We start from the raw sequence: 19,956 nt of genomic DNA on the forward strand, positions 1-19,956 counted from the left end.
ATGGCCTATAGCTTCAACTATGAAAGGAAAATAATTCTAAGGCAGCCTCTTAGAGATAGACTTCTAGTAAACAGATACTGGTGCATCTACCTATCTAGAAATTTGAGGTATCTCTAGTTTTGAGGTCAAAAGGAACAAAACCCTACCATTTCTTTCAAAACTGAGAGATTTTTTTCTATCCTTTTCTCTATTCACCTTTTCCAAAGTCTTTGTAACCTTGTCTGTTGTGATTCTTCTACCTCTACTTGTCCTCCTAAATTTTCCCTTCCCCAAATTTATAAACAGGGGCCGGCGATGCATGATTTGTCCTTTTACAATATAGTCTAGCATTGAACTACATGCTTCTAGACATTAAAAACTGCAGCCTGTGGAAAATTAGGAAAAAATGTCCAGGCCAACCAGAGGTCAGTCAGAAGAGCCCAGCTCTTCTATCATTTGTAACTATGAGTAAGTCATCTTATAATAGGGCAATATTCTTGTTCAAACCTTGGACTTACAGTTAATACTATGTGTTAGTAATTTATAGCTTGCTTAGCATAAATTAGCATAATAGGTGTTTTAGGGCTCTTAATATGTTCAAGTGGAAAAGTGAACTTGATGAGGTTACCCAGGTTATTCTGTTGTTTAAATTTCCACTTTTAAAAGAAAGCAGATTTACTCCATCTGCAAAGATGGATGTTTGCATTTCTTTCATGCTCTTGCTTTTCCCTACAGCTTACTGAAGAAAACAGTGTCACTTAGTGTATAGGATTTCTCAGAATGTGAATTTGGACTATACCCAATGTTATCCTTTTAAATGTTTGCTCTGTTTTGTGTACTTTCTACTAATGGCCAGATTAGGGGTGTGGCCAAATGGTATGTTACTGGTTGGTTTTTTGGCAAGACATCTCACAGGTTGTCACTGGGTACTTGCCACTGAGTCTTATCAGATCTGTCATAGTAAAGTTGGACAGCAGATCCAGTTGCCATCCTGATCAATGAATATTTCCCATCATCTTTTCAATAAATAACGTCAGTATAACCACTACTTAGATTTGCTAATTGCAACCATTTGCTAACACTGTTATTTATTAATTGGAATTCTAGGTATTCTGCAAGAATTTTCTGGTATCATTTGATTTTTCCAGAAATAAGGCAGGGTGCTTCTTTTTATTCTGTCCACCAGTTTTCCCAGTACCTCTTCAGTATTCTCCCAAAGGTGGCATAATTGGTGCTGATTTGGGCTGCTGAATTCAGGTTTATATATTGAATGTGTCTCAGTCCACTTTGGTTACCATCTCGCTTAGTCATGAAGATGCTCCATCTTTTCAGCCTGGGGTTCAGAATTTTCTCACAGTTGAAGGGTTTATGAAAAACTTTCTGCTTTGATAATACTGAGGCATTACTGTTCATTTTTGATTGGTTACACTGTGGCTTTGCTGGGAAATAACACACCTAATGTATACTCCTGAATCAAATGACAGTTAAATTTGCTTCAAAAGTGAGTTGGGGGAAGCAGATTTTGATGAAGATGAAACGAGTTTGGTAATGTTAACTTTGGAAGTTAGTACAGTAGCTATGAACATTATACAATTCTTGTAAGTACATTTGAAAATTCCTTAGAATTTTCAGTTTTTAATAGTAGGTTTTAAAAGGTCATTATTACAAAAAAACAAAACATATATCTTGAGCTCAGCTTACATTCAATCAAGACAGTTTCCAAAGATTGAAACGTAAGTACTTGTGAAGGGACAGGAATAATTATTTCTTAATCAAGAAAAACGTGAATATTTGAGAGAGTCTGCAAAGAGTGGTTCTTAAAGATTCTTTATTAAGATCATTAAAAGTTGCAGAGACAACTTTATATTTTATAAAGGCACAGGGACAGTTCTGATAAAATATTCAAATTAAACAGTAACATACAGTACAAAAGACAATTTAAATGCACATACAAACCCCAAATGTTTGATTCAAAAATATTTTACCGCGTCTATTAATGGGCAATGATTAAAAATATAAAATTGCTGCTGTATAATAAATATCTGAATGTGAACATCTTGATAGCAAAGAGAACAAAATATTTATTGCTTTTCACATACATATTTTTCCCTGTAATTTAAAATTCCTAATTCTTTTACTATCTCCAGTCTTCTCCAAAGATAAAAGAAATTCCACATAATCTCTAATGGTAGTTATACCTGAAGTAGCCATCACTCCCTGGAGTGCTTCTTCACTTCCTGCTCTGTAATCACAACCACAATCACACACCAAAAATAGGAAGATGTTTGTAGAACAACAGACAGCTCCTGTGAGTTCTAGCCTCCATGTTATGAATAAGTAGAAAATATAACGGGGTTCTGTTTGAAAATTGTATATTTTAATGTAGCTCTAAGGAAGAAGCAAAGGAGTACTGGATGATTTTCCCTACTCCCCTCAAAAATGTTTCTAAGTTGTAAAAAGTTAGCTATGTATAAGAAGGAACACAATGCAATCTGTTTTGTAATGGAGATCTCTGATGCTTTGCCCTCCCAGTTTTAAACTTGGATTAACTTTATTGCTGTCTTCCTCCACTTTAGGTTAAGAAACTAATTTAAGGTAATACAAAGAGACTTTCCATCACAATAATCAAATAACATGTAAGTGTCATCCTAAATTATCAATCAACTTAAAAAGTATTTATGCTAATTGACCATGTCACTTTTAGATGGTATATAGCAGCTACAAATGCACCTAGCAAAGAGTGGATGATCAATAAATAGTTGCTGAATGAATGAAAAGGACAAGCTTGGCTTTGGTTGTGCATGTTTTAATCACTTTCTAATTTCAGTAATCCAGTCCAGAAACCACTACTGCACACTACCCCAAACTTTACTGCAAACAAAAGCAACAACTTCAAACAGAAATATATTGCCTGTGCTACTGAGAGTCAACTTTTACATAGAACAGTTTTTAAATAGACAAAAATTTTACACATTATTTGTTAATCTTTCTACTCTATATTTAAATTTGATGTTCTGATATTTAGCAATTGGGTAAAGATCACAGTGGGCAGACAAGCTTTACAGTAAAAATAATTAGTATATCAATAAGCAAAAGGTTTGGATGCCTAATTAAATTCTAACAATGATCACCATGTTCATTTTGAAAAACCTACCAATGAATAAAATGTTAGAAGATCTTTTTAGTTACAGATTTTTTAAAGTAGTAGCTCAACTGCCAACAATGAAGAACAGGCAGATCTTAATTTAACAGTGACAGCTAAAATATTGAAGTGGGCTAAGAATTGACCAATTCTATTTTTAGTTCTAAACATGGAATATGTCTAATATTTCTTTGGCATATGCATTACTATCTTGGACTAGTTAGCATTTAAAAACACTGAGTTTTATGGTTTCTTCAATCAAAGTGTAGACTGCTAGTGTATTCTTAAAGCCTTTTAGCAAGGGATGCAGTAACATTTTGTAGCATATCCTGAACACCATGTTCGGTGTATACTTATATTACTGGCATTGAGGGATTTAACTCTTAAATAACCTGAAATGATATCATGCAATGATGAAGCACAGAAGGTTGAGGGAAGGTAAATTATTTACATGATGAAATACTAAGATCTCTGTAAAAAACAGTAAACCTGGGAGTCCTGCTCTAACAGTTAAGTATGTACCACATAGCACTGAATGAAAACTACTTAATAGTAAAATTTAAGCAAACACCTATAGTAACATGGGTGTTTAAAAAGAAATGGAAAATAATTTTACACATCAGAAGGAAAAGGTGGCCTATAAAACAGGCCGATCTAACTTGACATTCAAAGTAAATGCAAGAGATTCACAAAATCATGATAGAAATGCAAACTAAGTACCAAGTACCCTTTGATACACAAGCCATGTAACTATCAGACTCCTTTCCAATAGCTTAACAATATCACTAATCCACTCAGGAATGGGAAGGGGAAAGCAGTCAATGGTATCTCGAGTTCCAAAGTGAAGACCAGAGTTGCAGAAGCTTCGTGTGATCTTGGATGTACAATAATGTCTTATTTTGATGGATGTTAATGTACGATCTATTAGAACAAGTTCCTCATCCTCTGGTGTAATATACTTCCACACTGGTTTTTTTTTTTTTGTTTTTTTTTTTTCTAGGCAGTTTTTTGGTGATTTCGTTTTGCCAGTCCTGTATCAGCGAAGAAAAAGATCACCATCTACTACCTCACGTTGTGACTTAATTGTGCAAGATACCCTCGAAGTTCTTTCGCAGCCTGGAATCGGCCATAGCGCTTCTTGGGGTTGGCACACTCATCCAGCAAGGCCTCCAGTCGTCCATCTTTGGCAATTTCACTTGGTGGGTCATGAAGGAGTCCTCCAGAAGTGCCACGCCAGGTGGCATGTCTAGATAGGAGGTTTTGACAAACAGCATAGTAGTTGTGGTCCACAGTGACACGAGCACAAAGAATTTCTTTTGAAAATGATAAGCAAGCCTCCTTGTCACAGTCATCGAACTTGCTTTCATACCAAACGTCCCAATTCTCAGGTTTATCTGTAAAAGAAAATCAGAAGTTTATTTGAAAGCCAACTTGTTACTGTGCTTTAAATATAACAACCCACTAACATAATTTGTTCTACATTTTTATACATAAAATATTTGAAAAATTTAATATATTAATTAATAAAATCCATAATTAATTAACATTAATTCATAAAACAACATTTATTGAGATCTCAGGTAGAAGGATCAAACAAGGCCCTTACCATTTCTTAGGTTCATCTAGGATTTTCTCTAACATAAAAAGGATCATAAAGCATCACCTAATGCTACAAGACTAGAGAGATCTAGGTTTCTGCCTGGAGCATCAGAACACCTGATTTTAGATCTTAAAAGATAACAAGTCAAGAAATGAGAGAAAACAGCATTGCAGCCCACAGTACAGTATCTGCAAAGGGATGAACATAGGGCCATTGGTCCATCTGACTGGGGAAACAGTACTGCAGCTAAAATGTGAGATTGATACCACGAAACAGATATAAGTGAAGTTAAAACAACAAGCTGTGAAACTTGCATGCTTAGAAAGTTAACTTTCTGGGGGTGGGGGGCAGGGGAGGAGGGAAGGGAGAGGAACCTGGGATTGATATGTAAAATAATTTTCTTTCTAATTAAAATTAAAAAATAAAATAATAATAAAAAAGAAAGTTAACTTTCTAAAGACAGGAGAGACTAGAATGAATAGCAGGCCTGTGATATGGCTGAGCAGAAAAAGGTAAGCCTGATGACCCATATGACAAGAGATTCTCACGAGTTGTTCTCTGCCCCCACACATACACACACCCACAAACACATGAATAAATGTAGTAACTTTAAAAAACAGAGCACAGAGAAGCCACATGCAGGTGCCACAACTTCGCCGCTGAGAAGGTAACCTAAAGGTACTCATATCCCTCTTCTGTCAGGGGTTGAGATAAACTGACAAAGTTAAGATTCTCAAACAACTCTTGGGTTTATTTGGTTGAGAAAAGATCTCACTGTAGCCCAGGATAGCCTCTTATTCCGCATGTACTCTAAGCTGGCCTCAAACTCGTGATGCTCCTATGTTAACAGCTTGAATGTTGGGGTTCAGGTGAGAGGGTGGCTTCCCTAGCATTTCTTTCTCTAGCCAAATTACTTCTAGAATATGGATTTATTATTCCTATGGTATTTGAATTTCAAAACATTTCCTATAGTTTACCTGCCAATCACAGAGAGAGCTCACAAACAAATGGACAGCAAAGTTTGGACCGAGATATAATAATCATAACATTAGACTGAGGCCAGACCTGCAGTGCCAGACATCATCCAAGTTAAAAGTAAGACAAAACCATCACTCTGGGGCCTCCCGAGAAGAAAAAACAGAAATCCCTGAAAGACCCTGCAAAGAAATGCAGCCTCCAATAAAGCTGACACTTTGATGAGCTGGAACAGTGCAAACTTCCTTTTGCATTAAACAAGGGCTTTGTGACTTGTTCTATACACAGCCTCCTTTTGCTAAGAAATGTTTTTACAACTCTGAATGTACAGAATATAAACCTAAATTCCTGACAAGAAACCACAAAAATTATTCTAAAAAATTATTTGATACATAATTGTACCATTTATTAAAGAAAGGAAATTTTTCTATTAATGAGATGAATGTGTGCTTATTTTTATGTAAGAATTAGCTCTCAGTTGAATACCTAATATTGCAGGGCACAGAGAATCTTAACATTTTTCAGAGCTGATGAATATTTTGAATTTATAATTATAGTCAATGCTGGGAATGCCACTGTGTATAATAAATACATACTAGAAAATGGCAGAGTTATGTTTAGAGCTATTTCAGAAACTGCTAGCAATTCTATTCCAATCCCAAACCAAAACTAATCTTTTTAAATAAAAACTTAAGTCGGCAACTCAAATAGTAATTTTTAATATCAAATATCCTAACATAATACAATCTAAAACATTACTAATTTGATATTTATATGCCATGGAATGACTTGTAGGGAAATACCAAGTTTTCTGTAGTCCAACATTTCTATAGTTTATATGAATTGTTTGCAATTCATAAGACACAACAGTCTCCAGCCTTTGTCAAGATATTCCTGGTAGCAATGACTGGCACTGTGTGGGATGATAGTGTGCCTTGTGCTTTGCATAACACCGTTAGTGTTCAGAATATAGGCTGAAGTGATGTTACAAGATATGACACAAGGAATCACTGGTATAAATACCTCGGATTCATTATGTACTTGATTTTGAATTAATTTTTGCTTCTGGCACAACTAAGAATCCTTTTGACTATTGTTACATTTTTTTTTCACAACCTCCACATTTGGTTATACAGTTTAAGAATCTGTGTCCTACACCACAGAACACAGTATGTAAAAGATGTGTATACATGTACACATGCCTCCACAGATGCCACAGGGGGTGGGGGGTCCGGATTCATTTAAACATGGGCATTTTACTAAATATGAAGAATTTCTAATTAGAAGTATAACAAATATTTGTTAATCCTGATTATACAAAATTTTTTTAAAAGACACAAGGTTGTCATCGAAAAAAAACCTGTTTTTAGTATAAATATAACACTTAAACACACAAAAAATGTACTAAAGATAGAAAAATCTGAAAATTAAATACTTACTTTGTCTAATTAATCTTTTGTCAGCAACTAAAACATTTTCTGCATCCACAATGATTACCTTCCCATCTCGAGGACCAACTGCAAAATTGTCAAAGCTGACATCCAGGAGGTAGAGTGCAAACTCAAAGTCATTGTTTGTAAGCTGTTCTGCTATTTCCATTAACTGCCAAGCAAGGTCAACTCTTTTCTCCCATGGTGCATTAAAGTAACTCCACAGTTCTTCTCCGACATAATTTACAGCCACCATTCTTCCACAAGCTCCAAGATACTTTGCAAATGGCCAACCTTCATCAGATGGAAAACTCTACAAGAGAATTATCTTAATATTATGAGACAGTCTGATGACGTTACCCTTAGTCTCTCCCCAAATGTTCTCAGCAGATTCCTACTAGGTACAGTTTATCAGAATAAACTTCATTTTCCCTCCTAACTCACATCATTACCACGGACCCCCAAAAAGTATGAAAACCTTTGTATTTGAAATCTCTGACAAGCATTACTTTTCAGCATCTTAGAATACAAGGCAAGAGACACCGTATTTATTGCCAATTCTAAATATTCTAAATATTTAAGTAATTCCAAGGGCAGAATCGACAGCTACTTACTCCTTAGAAATTAGAGGAAAACACGTTTTTAATCCTTAGCAATATTTTTATTTCTTTCGGGGACTGAGAACAGTGACAGATCGCTCATGTGGAATACACAGTGCAAAACTGTTCACAAACCACATACTATTTCAACTTTCCTCGAAATTTAAAATACCTTATGACCTTGACATTTTGTTAGACAAAGGGCTACAAGAGACTTAACTATTTATCTGAAGTGTGAATAACATAAAAATGGACATAAAAATGGAACACTAAAAACTGAGTAAGAATGTGGAATTACATTATTTTGTCATGTAGAAAGTAAAACAAAACCACCTCCATACACTGTATTACCCATGTGCCATATTGTAGAACAGACACAAGCATATCTTTGTGAAAATAAAATGGTCTTTGACAACAAGAGAAAAGGGATCCCTGCCAACATCTGCACATGTACAAATGCCTCCTTGTTTTTGGAGCCCTTCCAACTGGCAAACAACAGTCAAATGTACAGTTCATTACCCGTGCCCCTCATAGAGGAGGGTAAAATATATGAACAAATGTCACATTGAAAGACTTTTGTATTAGCACAGTGATTCCTGACCATTTTTAACTGATATCTTATGCCTCATTTTAAGAAGAGTGCCACAATTCTTTCATGTAGTTTGCTACCTAATCTTTTCTAAGAACTTTAATCAGTGAAGTCACACCATTTGCTGGCTCATAATATAGTATTTTTTCATTGAATTCTCTTTATTAATGAGAACTAATTTTTATTAAACACACAGTAGTACAAAAAATAAAAAAAAAAGAAGAAAAGAAAGGCTCAGATTTGGTAGCCAAGATATTTGTATAACTACATTTAAAACAATTCTGGCTTACAAGCAAAATACCATAGCCAAGCAGAATTTGTTAAATATAAAGTAATATTAAAAATGAGGGTTTGTGTTTTGTTTTCGCTTTTTTTTCTGATCAGCAAACTCTTACAGGTATCCAGCACAGTAACTTGGATTAAGAAGTTTACTATGGAGGCCTAAATTTCCTTACTTAAAAATAAAAATTTGAAAACCAGATATTCAAATTGTCTAGAAGCATAAAGTTTCACTTCATCTGAAATATGCAATTATTTTATTGAATTATTTACAATTGAAAAACTGCAAATACATCTCAAGCAAAGGGGAGAATCTCAGACCTAGAGCAGCACCAACTGCAGATATGGGAGGGGCTTGCCACAGTGGTTTCTAAATGTTGGTACAGTATTAATTTGTATATAAGACATAGCACATCAATGCTACAAAAATCAAGACCACACAGAGGTGCAAGTTGTATATCTATGTTTGCTTTTCCACTAGTGTACTTTAAAAACTAAATTAGTCACAGCACAAAGATGACTATCTAACATTAATGTAAACATAGAAATTATTTTTATGTAGCATGTAGTGTGGTAATAAAACATTTGTACATTATGTGAGGCCTGGAAAAGACTGAGATCCACAGAGACAGAGCTTAGTTAAAAGAATCTAAACATGGTTAACTGCTAAGTTCTAAACATTACAAATGCCTTCAATATTGACTTGAAAAATAAAATATTTTGATCTTGAAATGTAACACAAATCATGCCTAGGCATTTTGTTTATTCTTGGAAAACAAAAACACACGGTATTTGAATATCACAAACCTTAAGTGATGTCAGTAACACTGGACGCACTGACACTGTCTAAAAGCCAGAAATTTACTAAGGTCATCTTCCACTATATAAAAACAAAACAAAAACAGGGAGCTCATATAATTTACATGTCAAGATTATGGGAAAAGACAGGAAAATTCAGAGATGCTACACTTTCTATAACATACAGGTTTCAACAAAACATGTACACTAAAAGGAAAATATTGCACAGCATAAGAATACTGGGTTTGAAATGATAAGGCTAGAGTCAAATGTCTACCTCTACCTCTCAATACCTGAACATAATCCTTCTTCCCCTGACTCCAGATCCCAACAATCAAGCTACCAATCTCAATCATTTGCTACAACTTCAAGGGCATTTCTTTTCACTGCCAATAGTTTCATGTGTTAACATAAGCCTGGGATGTTCTTACAACATCTACAGTCTAATAACATACTTAGGCTTGACCTAAAGAGAGAACATGTAGTGGAAATGATCTTAAGTTATTTTGTATCATAATATTTGCTTGTGGAATGCTGTTATGTATCAATAGCATATGAAGTTACCTTTACAAATTTTGAGAAAATTCTTAAACAGTGGAATATTGGATTGAAAACTGATAGCAATCTGTCTTGAATCTATGTTGACTACTGCAGAAAGAACTATAGCTGGCCTGACTCTTTTTTAGTTACCCTCAGACTTTAGGCCAATTAACACTCTACTAATAAGAATAAATTAGATTTGTAATTCACATAACAAACTCTACATATTTGAATCCCACTTTCTATTGAACACTAAAACACAATGATTTTGTTTTATAACAGATTATAACAGGTTAATGAAGCATTTGAAATCTGTTTTGTACAAGTTATAATTTTTTAAGTTGTATTATTAGTACTTATGTTTTTCATAACATCACACAATATTTTAGAAAATTTGCTAATAAACTTGTATAGCCCATTATGAACTAAAAGCTTCTTGATCATATTTGGAAGGTGTTATTTATAGATGCCTTAGAACATGTCAGTAAAATAAGCACGTTTCTTGATGACCATGTGAACTTGGAGAAGCAATTCTAAAGAAAGTTTGTTAAACTCACAAAGCACGTAACCCTTTTTCCTTTGGTTCTTGGACTGCCTGACTGAAGACAATGGTACAACTATCATTCCAGTTTTACAGAGGAAGAACACAGAGCTCTCAAATAACTTATTATTTTGCTATAAATGACATGAGACTAAACATATTAAAGTAAGGTCAACTTATAAAGGCTTGTATTCCATTGTGTTTTTCTCCTATGTAACCAAAATTAGTTTATATAATAAGTTTTAAATACCCAAATTCTTCTTTTCACAGAAGAAAACAATATGTATAATCACTCAGGAGCTTATAGCATTTTATTAAAGATACATAACTGCAGTTCATGAGAAACATCAAATGAACACATGAGGAATGGTGTTATTTGGGATTTTTTTTTAAAGAAGGAATTCCTAATATAAACTTCAAAAACTAATATAAACTAATATAAACTTCAAAAACACCCATCAGTCATCAAAGTATACAATCTAAATGTCCATCAGTTTTATATAATAAGCATTTCTGCACAAAAAATAAACAAAATTCAAACTTAAGAACATTTTAAAAAAAACAAATGTTATAAATAGCACAGAAATGTGTCAGGGTTTAATTTCAATGTTAGAATTATTTAAAAAAAAAATCCCAAATCTGAATGAAATCCCACTGTGGCAATATATGTTGTAACAGCTGTTCATACAGATTAGTCAACTGTGCTGTGCTAGTGACAGACTAATGTGTTCACAGTTTTGTGAACTGTCTGGAGTGGGGAATATAGTAAAGTTAGATCTTAGCTTCTTAATTTATACTGGGAAGGAGTGGCCAAAAATCTATCACAAATACAGCAGATGCCCAACAAACTCAAAAATATTTTAAGTTTCAAGATATGTCTCATTTATCATGAAATAATTTTCTGAATGCCATTTTCCACCCATCTCAAATTCCAACATTAACCAATGCTTTCAAAATAGCAAGGTGGTGTTATTCTCAGAACAGCATGTCAAATGGCTGTATGCAAAATTGGAAACCAATGTTAAATACATTAACAGCAAAACCTACCTAAATTAAATAGAAATAAGTCATCTTGTAGAGCAGCTTTTCAAAAAATCTCCCGCCAAAACTCACTTGGCAAAGCTTTATGCAACTAATCTCAACAGATCCTTTCTTACCTACTGCACAAACAGCAACTGTTTCCCACATTTCTAACTTGAATCTGTAAGTACAAATGCTACATGAAAACATTTGCTCCCAATTAAAAAGCCAATAAAAGAAAAAGGAACAACAAGCTTGTTTAGCACCCAATAGCCTAAGAATGTGATCTTACTTTAATCAACACAATACTGACTTCCTTGGGTCCAAAACATAAGCCTTCTTAAGCACAATAAAACATCTGCTAACAGCAATGCTTCCCACCATTCAATAAATGTCTGGTGCTAGTTTATGGAGACTAGTATTCTGGTTGTCTTAAATTTAAGATGAATCAAACTTGCCCTGCCCATGTCTTCTCTGTGCTTTCTTACAATGGAGTCTAATAGTAGACGCTAAGATTACTGACTTCCCTTAACCCAACAGCATGTCTTAGAAGTTCCTTTCCTCTCTTCTTCCTTAAATGCATTCTCTAAAATTACTAATTCTCTGCTGCTTTGAAAAATAAACTCTTGAGCTCATCCTGCATGGGTACCCCCTATCTTACACAAAACTATTCTTCCCTACTCCCACTTGAGACCCTGATCACCCAGGTTTCTTCCTTGTTCTCTTCATCACATGTAAAATTAAAAATTATCTTGTTCTTGTGTAGTACCCCAACACAATGACTCGGAAAGCAGAAGCTGTGCAAATTGCACCCTGATCTGTCATCTCTGCTGTAAGTCAAGGGTGTACAGAACAGTTGTTGGCAGTATTCAGCAATGCCATAGGAACTCAGTTGTAACTTCTATTTTATATCATTCATCAATGTCAGTCTACTGAATAAAATTATAATGATTTACCAAGAAAAATAAATGATTTGTTTTATATTTATCATACTTATTTTAGTCCACTTAACTCATATGGAACAAAAGTCTGATCCCCCTTTAAATGTAGCCAGTAAATTAGGACCTGAAGTAATAGCTATTAGATATGTAGGATATACATACATATATATGGAAGGGAGGTGGTATATGAATATCTGTCAAGGCAAAAACAATGTATTCTGACACATGTATCAGTATACTGCACTAAAGATAATCTTTTTAACTACTATAGATGTCTGAAAACTAAAAACCTTGCAAATAATATATTGTAAAGACTTAGGTTTACAAACTAAAGATATTTTACACTTATTAGTTGATATCCTTTCTCCTTTCATCTTTAAAACAATAGTGTTTGGTAAGTACTAACATCCTTCATTTTATTAATTAAACCTCAGGGTCTGACTTTCCCATGACATCAAATAACTTCATGTTATTACAGAATATAATGGGCACAATTTCAGCATAGATCCCACCTTCCTAACACCCACTTATTTACCTCTGTACTGGCAAAATCCCAGCGCCTTCAGTATTCAATCCCTGCTCCCCTGAAAAAAAGGGCATATACTACTTTTATGATGGACCCAGGCATCCCTCCCTATATGAGACATCTGATGTGTATATACTTTCACTTTGTGGCTTATTATGATATGATGATTGTAACTGGGAAGAGTGTGTGTGTGTGTGTGTGTGTGTGTGTGTGTGTGTGTGTGTGTGTGTGTCCTGTACTGTACACTAAGCTAGCTACTTGCGGCCCAGGGCAATGTCTAACTTTTTAATGTAAATGCCTTACAAGACAATTTGCCAAATGAACAAGCAAAATTCAATTATTCTGACTGCAATTCTAATAATGTCTGTAATATTTCACAGATAACTCCTCTTTGCAACCTATAAATTGGATAAATGATTTCAATAGATAAGTTCTAAAACTTTCCAAAGACCAGGCTTGGTGATACATGTCTGTAATCTCAGGATTGGGAGATAGGACAGAAAGATGCCAAGAGTTCTTGGCCAAAAATAAAATTTTGCAGGGTTTACAACTAGGCTGGATAACTATCCACCCCACCTTAGACTCATAATTTTCAGTCTTTAAGATATTCCGTACCCATTTAAAATTTACTGTATGAATAAGAAATCCAAGTCTTCACATTCTCAGTGTCATTATTAATTCACCAAACAGGATATAAGTGGATATAGTACAGGAATAAAAGTTGGCATTCTGTGAAAACTCAGATGCAACCAATGACAGTAACACAGGCCACAGCAGACAAAGTAGAAAACAAGGTAGAAAAGTCAAACAAAAACCAGCCTGACAATCCCCTGGAAAACTAACTGCCCACCCAAGACCAGAAAATCCAACCCACAGCAAGCAGAGTAAGCAGTAACAAAGACAAAAAGATTACTATTCCCAGCAACAAGTGTAAGGAACACAGACTAACCCCAAGTAGTAGAACTATGAAGTGATGCTTCCTTAAGGATGTCTGTTTCACTGGCTTTCCTAATTTAAATGTATATGTATACATAGATAGGCCCTCCCTTCATTTTTAGACCTGAGATATACCAAATTGCTTTTGGTATTTTTACTTGTAGTTTCGTGAAGTTTAGTCAACTGTCAAACATGTTGATGAAGCCTCAAATGCAAACACACAGGCTAGATTCAAAAGCTTAGAAACTTAGATTAAAAGTGTTCCCTCCACCCTGCAGGGTGTGTGATGCACAGCTGCAGGCCTAGCACTGGGGGCTGAAGCAGGAAGACTGAGCTAAGCATCAAACAAAAACAAAGCATCAACATCTAATGTGTTCTGAAGCCTAAATACAGGAATCCAGTTATTAAAATCAGCTGCCAGAGGGAGAAAGTGAAGGAGGTTCCACAGACTACTGCCTGAAATCCCCGAAGAAAAAACATCCATTGTAGAAACTACTGCTAAACAAGATGTGGGGCTCCATGGTTTTTCTGCTCCTTAAAAGGATTTTTGCTCTTGTTTTGAAATCTGATTACAAGTGTGTAAAATTTTGTGATAGGAAGAAAAATTTCAAAGAATATGTGCTCTGGCCTCAAAAGCTCACACCTTAGCAGACATCTAGTACCCCAGTCAAGAGATTAATTAAATGCATTAGTTAAAGCTAAAATCAGAAAACAACAGCAACAAAGAAAAACAAATTTCTCAAATCCAAAATTTGAGAGTCCCCCAACAGTACAATCAATGGACCCATTTCAGAAGAGAAAAGTAAGTTATATAAAAAAATAATGCTTGTCAACTTATCCTAACTTTTATCTAAATGATCATAGTCCTCTTTGTCTACTTCAAAAACTTATTTCCAACAAGGCACCTGGGAAGTCCATCCTCCTGAACATAAGGCCAAAGCATTACTTAAAGCTCTCTGCCAAATTCCATTGGCTGTGTCAGGACGGATGAGCTCGGTACAGCTGAGGTTCAGTTCAGTCTGTCAGCATCCACATTCAACAGTGATTCTCGGCTGACCAAATGCACTAGGTGATTACAGTTACCCTCTATCCTTATGCTAGCATTTATTCACTTTTTACCATCAAGCCCTACACAAATGCTCTGTATATATCTTGCCTTTTACAAGTATTAGGAAAGCTTAAAAGCCACAGCTTCAACAATGATAATTGCATACTATAAAAATTAAATCCCATTAAAACCATGATTCAGAAAATTTGAGGCAAATAAAGTTCTACCAATATAATATAATCAAACAAATTCTTGGCTCTTCCCCCTAAAACAACCAAGGGCTTTATTCACTTGCCAGCACTCCTGGGTCAGTCACAGACTGTGGCTGAGATTCAGCATCTCCAGACACTTCCCACCCTGTCCTCCCGCTGTTCAAGAGACAGCAAACACAAATACCAACAGAAAAGTTACCAGTAGAACACCTTCCAATGTTCTACTTCCATTTTTAATGATCCAAGATTGTTATCACACATACAAAAGACCAACAAAATGGCCTCCCAGTACTTCCCGACCCCCTCCACAGGATAAAGGCCTGCTAGGCATGAGAATATACCTCTTGATGTGTGAAAATGTAAAGGAAACAGTTTCTGACATGACTGAGGTCCTGGGAACTGTCTTATGTGTTGCAGAACAGCTTTCCTAGAAGCCCAGACTAACCGGTGAGACCAGTAAGCAACAGGAACACTGGAACACGGACAGCACACTCTACAGTTAACAGAGATGTGTGTGTATCTCACAGACAACACTTTTCACTGTTTCTTAAAATCTGAAGAGCTAATGAGTTCAATGGATCTGTATTTTCATTTCTTTCGATAGTACTGTAAACCAAAGGAGATTTTTAAGTAACTTACAAGCATTATTATTATGTTACTTTCGTGAAGAACAGTTCGATAGCATAAGCTCCAAGGTTTTTTTTTTTTCCCCTAAAAATTTGGACAATAGAAATAATTGGACAATAAGAAAAATCTAGTTTGTCATCTGGCATCCAAAAATTCAATGAGTGGCTCCCTCTCCTGGAAAAAAACTGAAAGGTGAGTTGGTCTTTTAAGTTCTAAGCACTAGCTCCTTAAAAACACTTCTTAAAACTACAGGAAGCAAAAGTATACTTTGGTAAGGAAGCAGCTGTGACTTTGCTATCAGCACCAATATCTCAATACTAGCAAGAAGGCTGGCTTCACAGAAACTGTACCTACTAAATGGATAGTCTGCACAGCTAACAGCAATGCACTTCATGATCTGAGTCACCCTATAAACAGTCCTGGAGTACCAATGTGGATCTACTTCCCAACTTACTGATTCATGCCATTAACAACTCTCAATCACACCACTCATAGTTCCAAACTCACTACCAAAGAGCAAATGTTTCTGTAAGGGAAGCAGCTACTCCAGGATCTTAGGTCAAACTTAAACCACTGGGAAAAAAGAAAAAAAGCTACTATCACACTGGTTAAAAACTCCAAAAAGTATCCTTTACAAGTATGTAACATAATGAAGTATTATTACTATCCCTGAAAACTGGGCTGTCTAAATTGAAGATGCAAATTTACAAGAGCCACAATTTAGCACACATTTCCTCACATGCTACATTTATCTTGCACTCTAGGTAATCTAATCATCCAACCAGAGCGATGTGTCATTAGGTTTCAAATAAAGTGAGGAGAATGTTACCTTTTGCCATATCATCACCAAAGATGAAAATAAGCAGTGTGGGGAATTTAGTCAGGAAACAAGACACAAAAACACTTGACTATCTCAACTGCAAAACAAGCTGAAACTGCCAAGGCTGTCCAGGCACAAAAGCTCCCTGAAGAGGCAGCTCTGCTGTGTGGAAATTACATATCAAAGTTTCTCAAGTTCAGATGCCAATGCTTATAAAGAAGTAAACCCAATGTTTCTGACATATTAATCTTAAAATCAGTTGTTCCTAATACATCTCTACTCAGAATCAACCTCATAAAAATTGTTCAAAAGGCACTCAGTATTTTAAAAGCAAAAAGTGTAAACACCTTAAGTTCAGTGCTAAATTTTGGCACTCCAGAGAATTTGACTATCAAGTCAGTCAAGACACCACCAAGCTCTCACCAGGGACCAACCTTGCTGATAGCTGGGGGAGGGGGGGGGGTTGGGGGTTGTCATGCTGCGGGATCCAACTTCTGGAGACTAGTCTTGAAGCTAATGAATAAAATAATTCTCCAAGGTAAGCTTAACCTTTTACACAGTTTGCTATCGATTAGAGATATAACTGTTTCTTAAACAACCTGAACTTTAAAACTGACCCATCATGTATATCCTAACGGCACCAAATTTTACTAATAAGCACATTAGAACTTCATGTGACCAAATATGCCTGTTAAGATTACGTGACTGAGCTAATAAAGGCTGATTTCTCTCGACTAAGATGTAGAAAACTTAAAAAAAAAAAAAAAACGGTAAATACAGTACATTCCTATTCGTAGTTTAATCAACAACAAAAACACGGTCCAAACCCTCTAGCCATTAGTGACATTCTTAGCGGAAAAGGGTGTGAACTATACAATCAATTACTTGGGGGTAATTTAAAATCACTTTCCCCAGTACTTGACATACAGAACTGGTAACTTTTTCTGCAGTCAAGAGGGATCACACTCCTCTTCTGCAATCACTGCCCAAGGGCACACAGCACTTTAGCCGGCGGGGGCGGGGTGTGTAGAAACACAAATTACTCCAAAGATAAACGGGATTTTTCTCTTATCTTTTTCCTTCTTGCTGCCACCAGACTCCATTCTTATCCTCAAAGTCAGAAGAGAGCAAATAAGTCTTGTTGGGCTGGAGGCCAGAACCTCCTCTCTTCTCCTGGCTCCTAGTTCCGACCTAAACACTTTAATCCCTTCCTTAGCCGGATTACCATATGACTAGCGCAGATCACCGGATCAGGGTGCAAACGTCCGTCTTGGCCTTTAGCCTTCTCAGCCCAAATCTAACACTAACTTTTCCCCATTTCCCAGCTTCTAATTCCGCGCAAAGCACCACATTAGCCCCCTTCACTTACCCACCATCCCACTCTGTGATCTCATCGTCCCCACCTGGTCCCAGAGTAGCTGAGTTACTATCAGGGGGATGAGCTAAGACATAAAACAAAGACAGACTCGGGGAAGTTAGCTTAGCTCCGAGGGACAGCGAGGGAAGGACGACCGTGGTGCCCTAGCCCTCGGAAAGGGCAGCGAGGGGCACAAGGGCTCGCCAGCGCGCTGGAACTGGCATCCAGACGGGGGACCAGAGCAGGAGGGCGGAAGCAAAGTCGCGGAGAGGCATTTTGGGGAGAGGTGGGGACGCACTCCCTCTGGCGTCGGGAGAGTCCCCGCGCCCAGGTAGCGGTGACGGCCCCAGGCCCGCGCCTACCTGTAGCACCAGCGGCTCGGGGTTGAAGGCCAGGGTGAGCAGCAGCTGCATGCGCTCCGAGTCCTTGAGGTTGCGCAGCAGGAAGCTGCCCGAGTCCTTGGTCTCGGCGTAGCGGCGCACCAGGCGATCGAGCAGGCGCTGCGAGGGGCAGTGCACCAGGTCCGACCAGCCCTCCACCGCCTCCGGCGTGAGGAGCCGCACGTCGCCGTTGAGGCGCGCGAACTCGGTGCGGGGCATGGCCTGGAGCAGGTCGCAGCGCGGCCGGCCGGTGGCCCGCTTGCAGATGCTCTGGTCGAGCTGCGCCAGCTCGCGCTGCGAACCCAGGCGCTTGAGCACCACGCGCCGGCGGCCGCCCTCGCGGGGCTCGCCGTACTGCGCGAAGTACACGTTCTTCACGTTGAGGAAGTCCAGCAGGCGCAGGCGGCCCCACGCCTCGAAGCCCACCTGGCCGTTGAGGAAACGGCGGCACCAGCTCGTGCCGAAGCACGCCGGGCACTTATTGAGCTGCAGGAAGCGCCGGTCGGCGAGCTCGTTGCGCTGCCAGGAGGCGAGCAGCGACGGCGAGTGCAGCAGCATCAGCACCAACAGGCTGCCGAGAGCCGCCAGCTTCAGTGCACGGGACAGGCGGCCCAGCTTCAGGGGCACCAGGCGCCACATCCCGCCCGAGCGCGGTAGCCGCCGGGGCCGGGGCGGCCGAGCGCACCCCGAACCGCCCCACGGCGCGAGGCCCGCGGCGCAGACGGAGGGCGGCAGCGAGGGAGCCCGCCGCGAGCGGGCTGCGCCGAGCGAGCGCCGCGACTTCCCGGTCGGCAGTCTCCACAACTCCCGGCGCCCTCCTCCGAGCTCCCCGCCCTCCGACTCCGCGGGCGCCGCCTCCTTGCCCGCCAAGTTATAGAGGCGCGGAGCGGGCGGGGGAGAGGAGGAGAAGGAGGAGGAGGAGGAGGGAGAGCGGGGACCCGCGGCCGCGCGCACGCTCACTCCCGCCCGGGACGCTAGAGCTGGTCCCGGGCGAGCGGCGCTCGGGCGCGTGGGAGTGAGGAGCCCGGACGCCTCACACTCGAGAAGCTACGGTGTGAAGAGGGGCGGAGGGGATGCGGGGGAAGGAGGAGGAGGAGGATGCGGCGGGCCCCACGCGCGGGCACGCTCGAGAGCAAGGGGCGGAGCCGGGGGCGGGCCGAGCGCGCCGCCGGGAAGCGTCAGCGCGGACTCGCGGGGAGGGGACGGGGGTGGATGGAGGGCGCGCCCGGGAGGGCGGAGCTCGGCAGCCCCGCAGCCCGGGACCTTCAGTAACGGTTACTCTGGTGTGACTTTCGGGCTTAACAGGCGGGCGCCGCCGGCCTTTGTGGAAAGGTTCTCCGAAGAAGGGGGAGAGGGCGGAGAGAAGTGAGCAGCGGGAGCACAGCCGCTCCTCTCGGCAGCGGGCGGAGGCGGGACCCAAGCTTAGGGGCGGGACCAGAGCAGGGCGGGGTTTGGGCCTGGGGCGGGGCCGGGCCGCCTGCTCCAGGCCTTATATGGTGTGGCGCGCGCGTGGGCAGGGGCGGGGTCTTTTGACTGGCGGGAGCCCGGGGTCGCGCGCTTCCTACCGCGGTAGGGCCTGTGGGCAGACTGTGCGAAAGGCTGCGGCGGTTCCGGGCC

General features: G+C 39.2%; 1 protein-coding gene across 1 annotated transcript; it reads right to left on the reverse strand.

Annotated features, from left to right (window-relative positions):
* Positions 1-1,790: 1,790 nt before the first annotated feature.
* Positions 1,791-19,444, reverse strand: Dipk2a (divergent protein kinase domain 2A). Its single transcript, XM_027410942.2, has 3 exons — positions 18,322-19,444; positions 7,136-7,439; positions 1,791-4,515 (listed from the first exon to the last, which is right to left on the reverse strand). The coding sequence occupies exons 1-3, from the start codon at positions 18,976-18,978 to the stop codon at positions 4,184-4,186; spliced, it is 1,293 nt and encodes a 430-aa protein (XP_027266743.1). The 5' UTR covers positions 18,979-19,444; the 3' UTR covers positions 1,791-4,183.
* Between the last annotated feature and the right edge of the window lie 512 nt (positions 19,445-19,956).

The sequence above is a fragment of the Cricetulus griseus genome, chromosome 4 (genome assembly GCF_003668045.3).
Source record: "Cricetulus griseus strain 17A/GY chromosome 4, alternate assembly CriGri-PICRH-1.0, whole genome shotgun sequence".
Taxonomy (NCBI): domain Eukaryota; kingdom Metazoa; phylum Chordata; class Mammalia; order Rodentia; family Cricetidae; genus Cricetulus; species Cricetulus griseus.

What these genes read in the sequence shown, in the direction of transcription:
- Dipk2a (XM_027410942.2), bottom strand. Translation starts at nt 18,978, where the DNA reads ATGTGGCGCCTGGTGCCCCTGAAGCTGGGCCGCCTGTCCCGTGCACTG. An exon ending in CCGAGCCGCTGGTGCTACAG is followed by an intron (nt 7,440 to 18,321) that starts GTAGGCGCGGGC and finishes ATTCTCTTGTAG; the next exon opens with AGTTTTCCATCTGATGAAGG. An exon ending in CAAAAGATTAATTAGACAAA is followed by an intron (nt 4,516 to 7,135) that starts GTAAGTATTTAA and finishes TTTCTTTTACAG; the next exon opens with ATAAACCTGAGAATTGGGAC.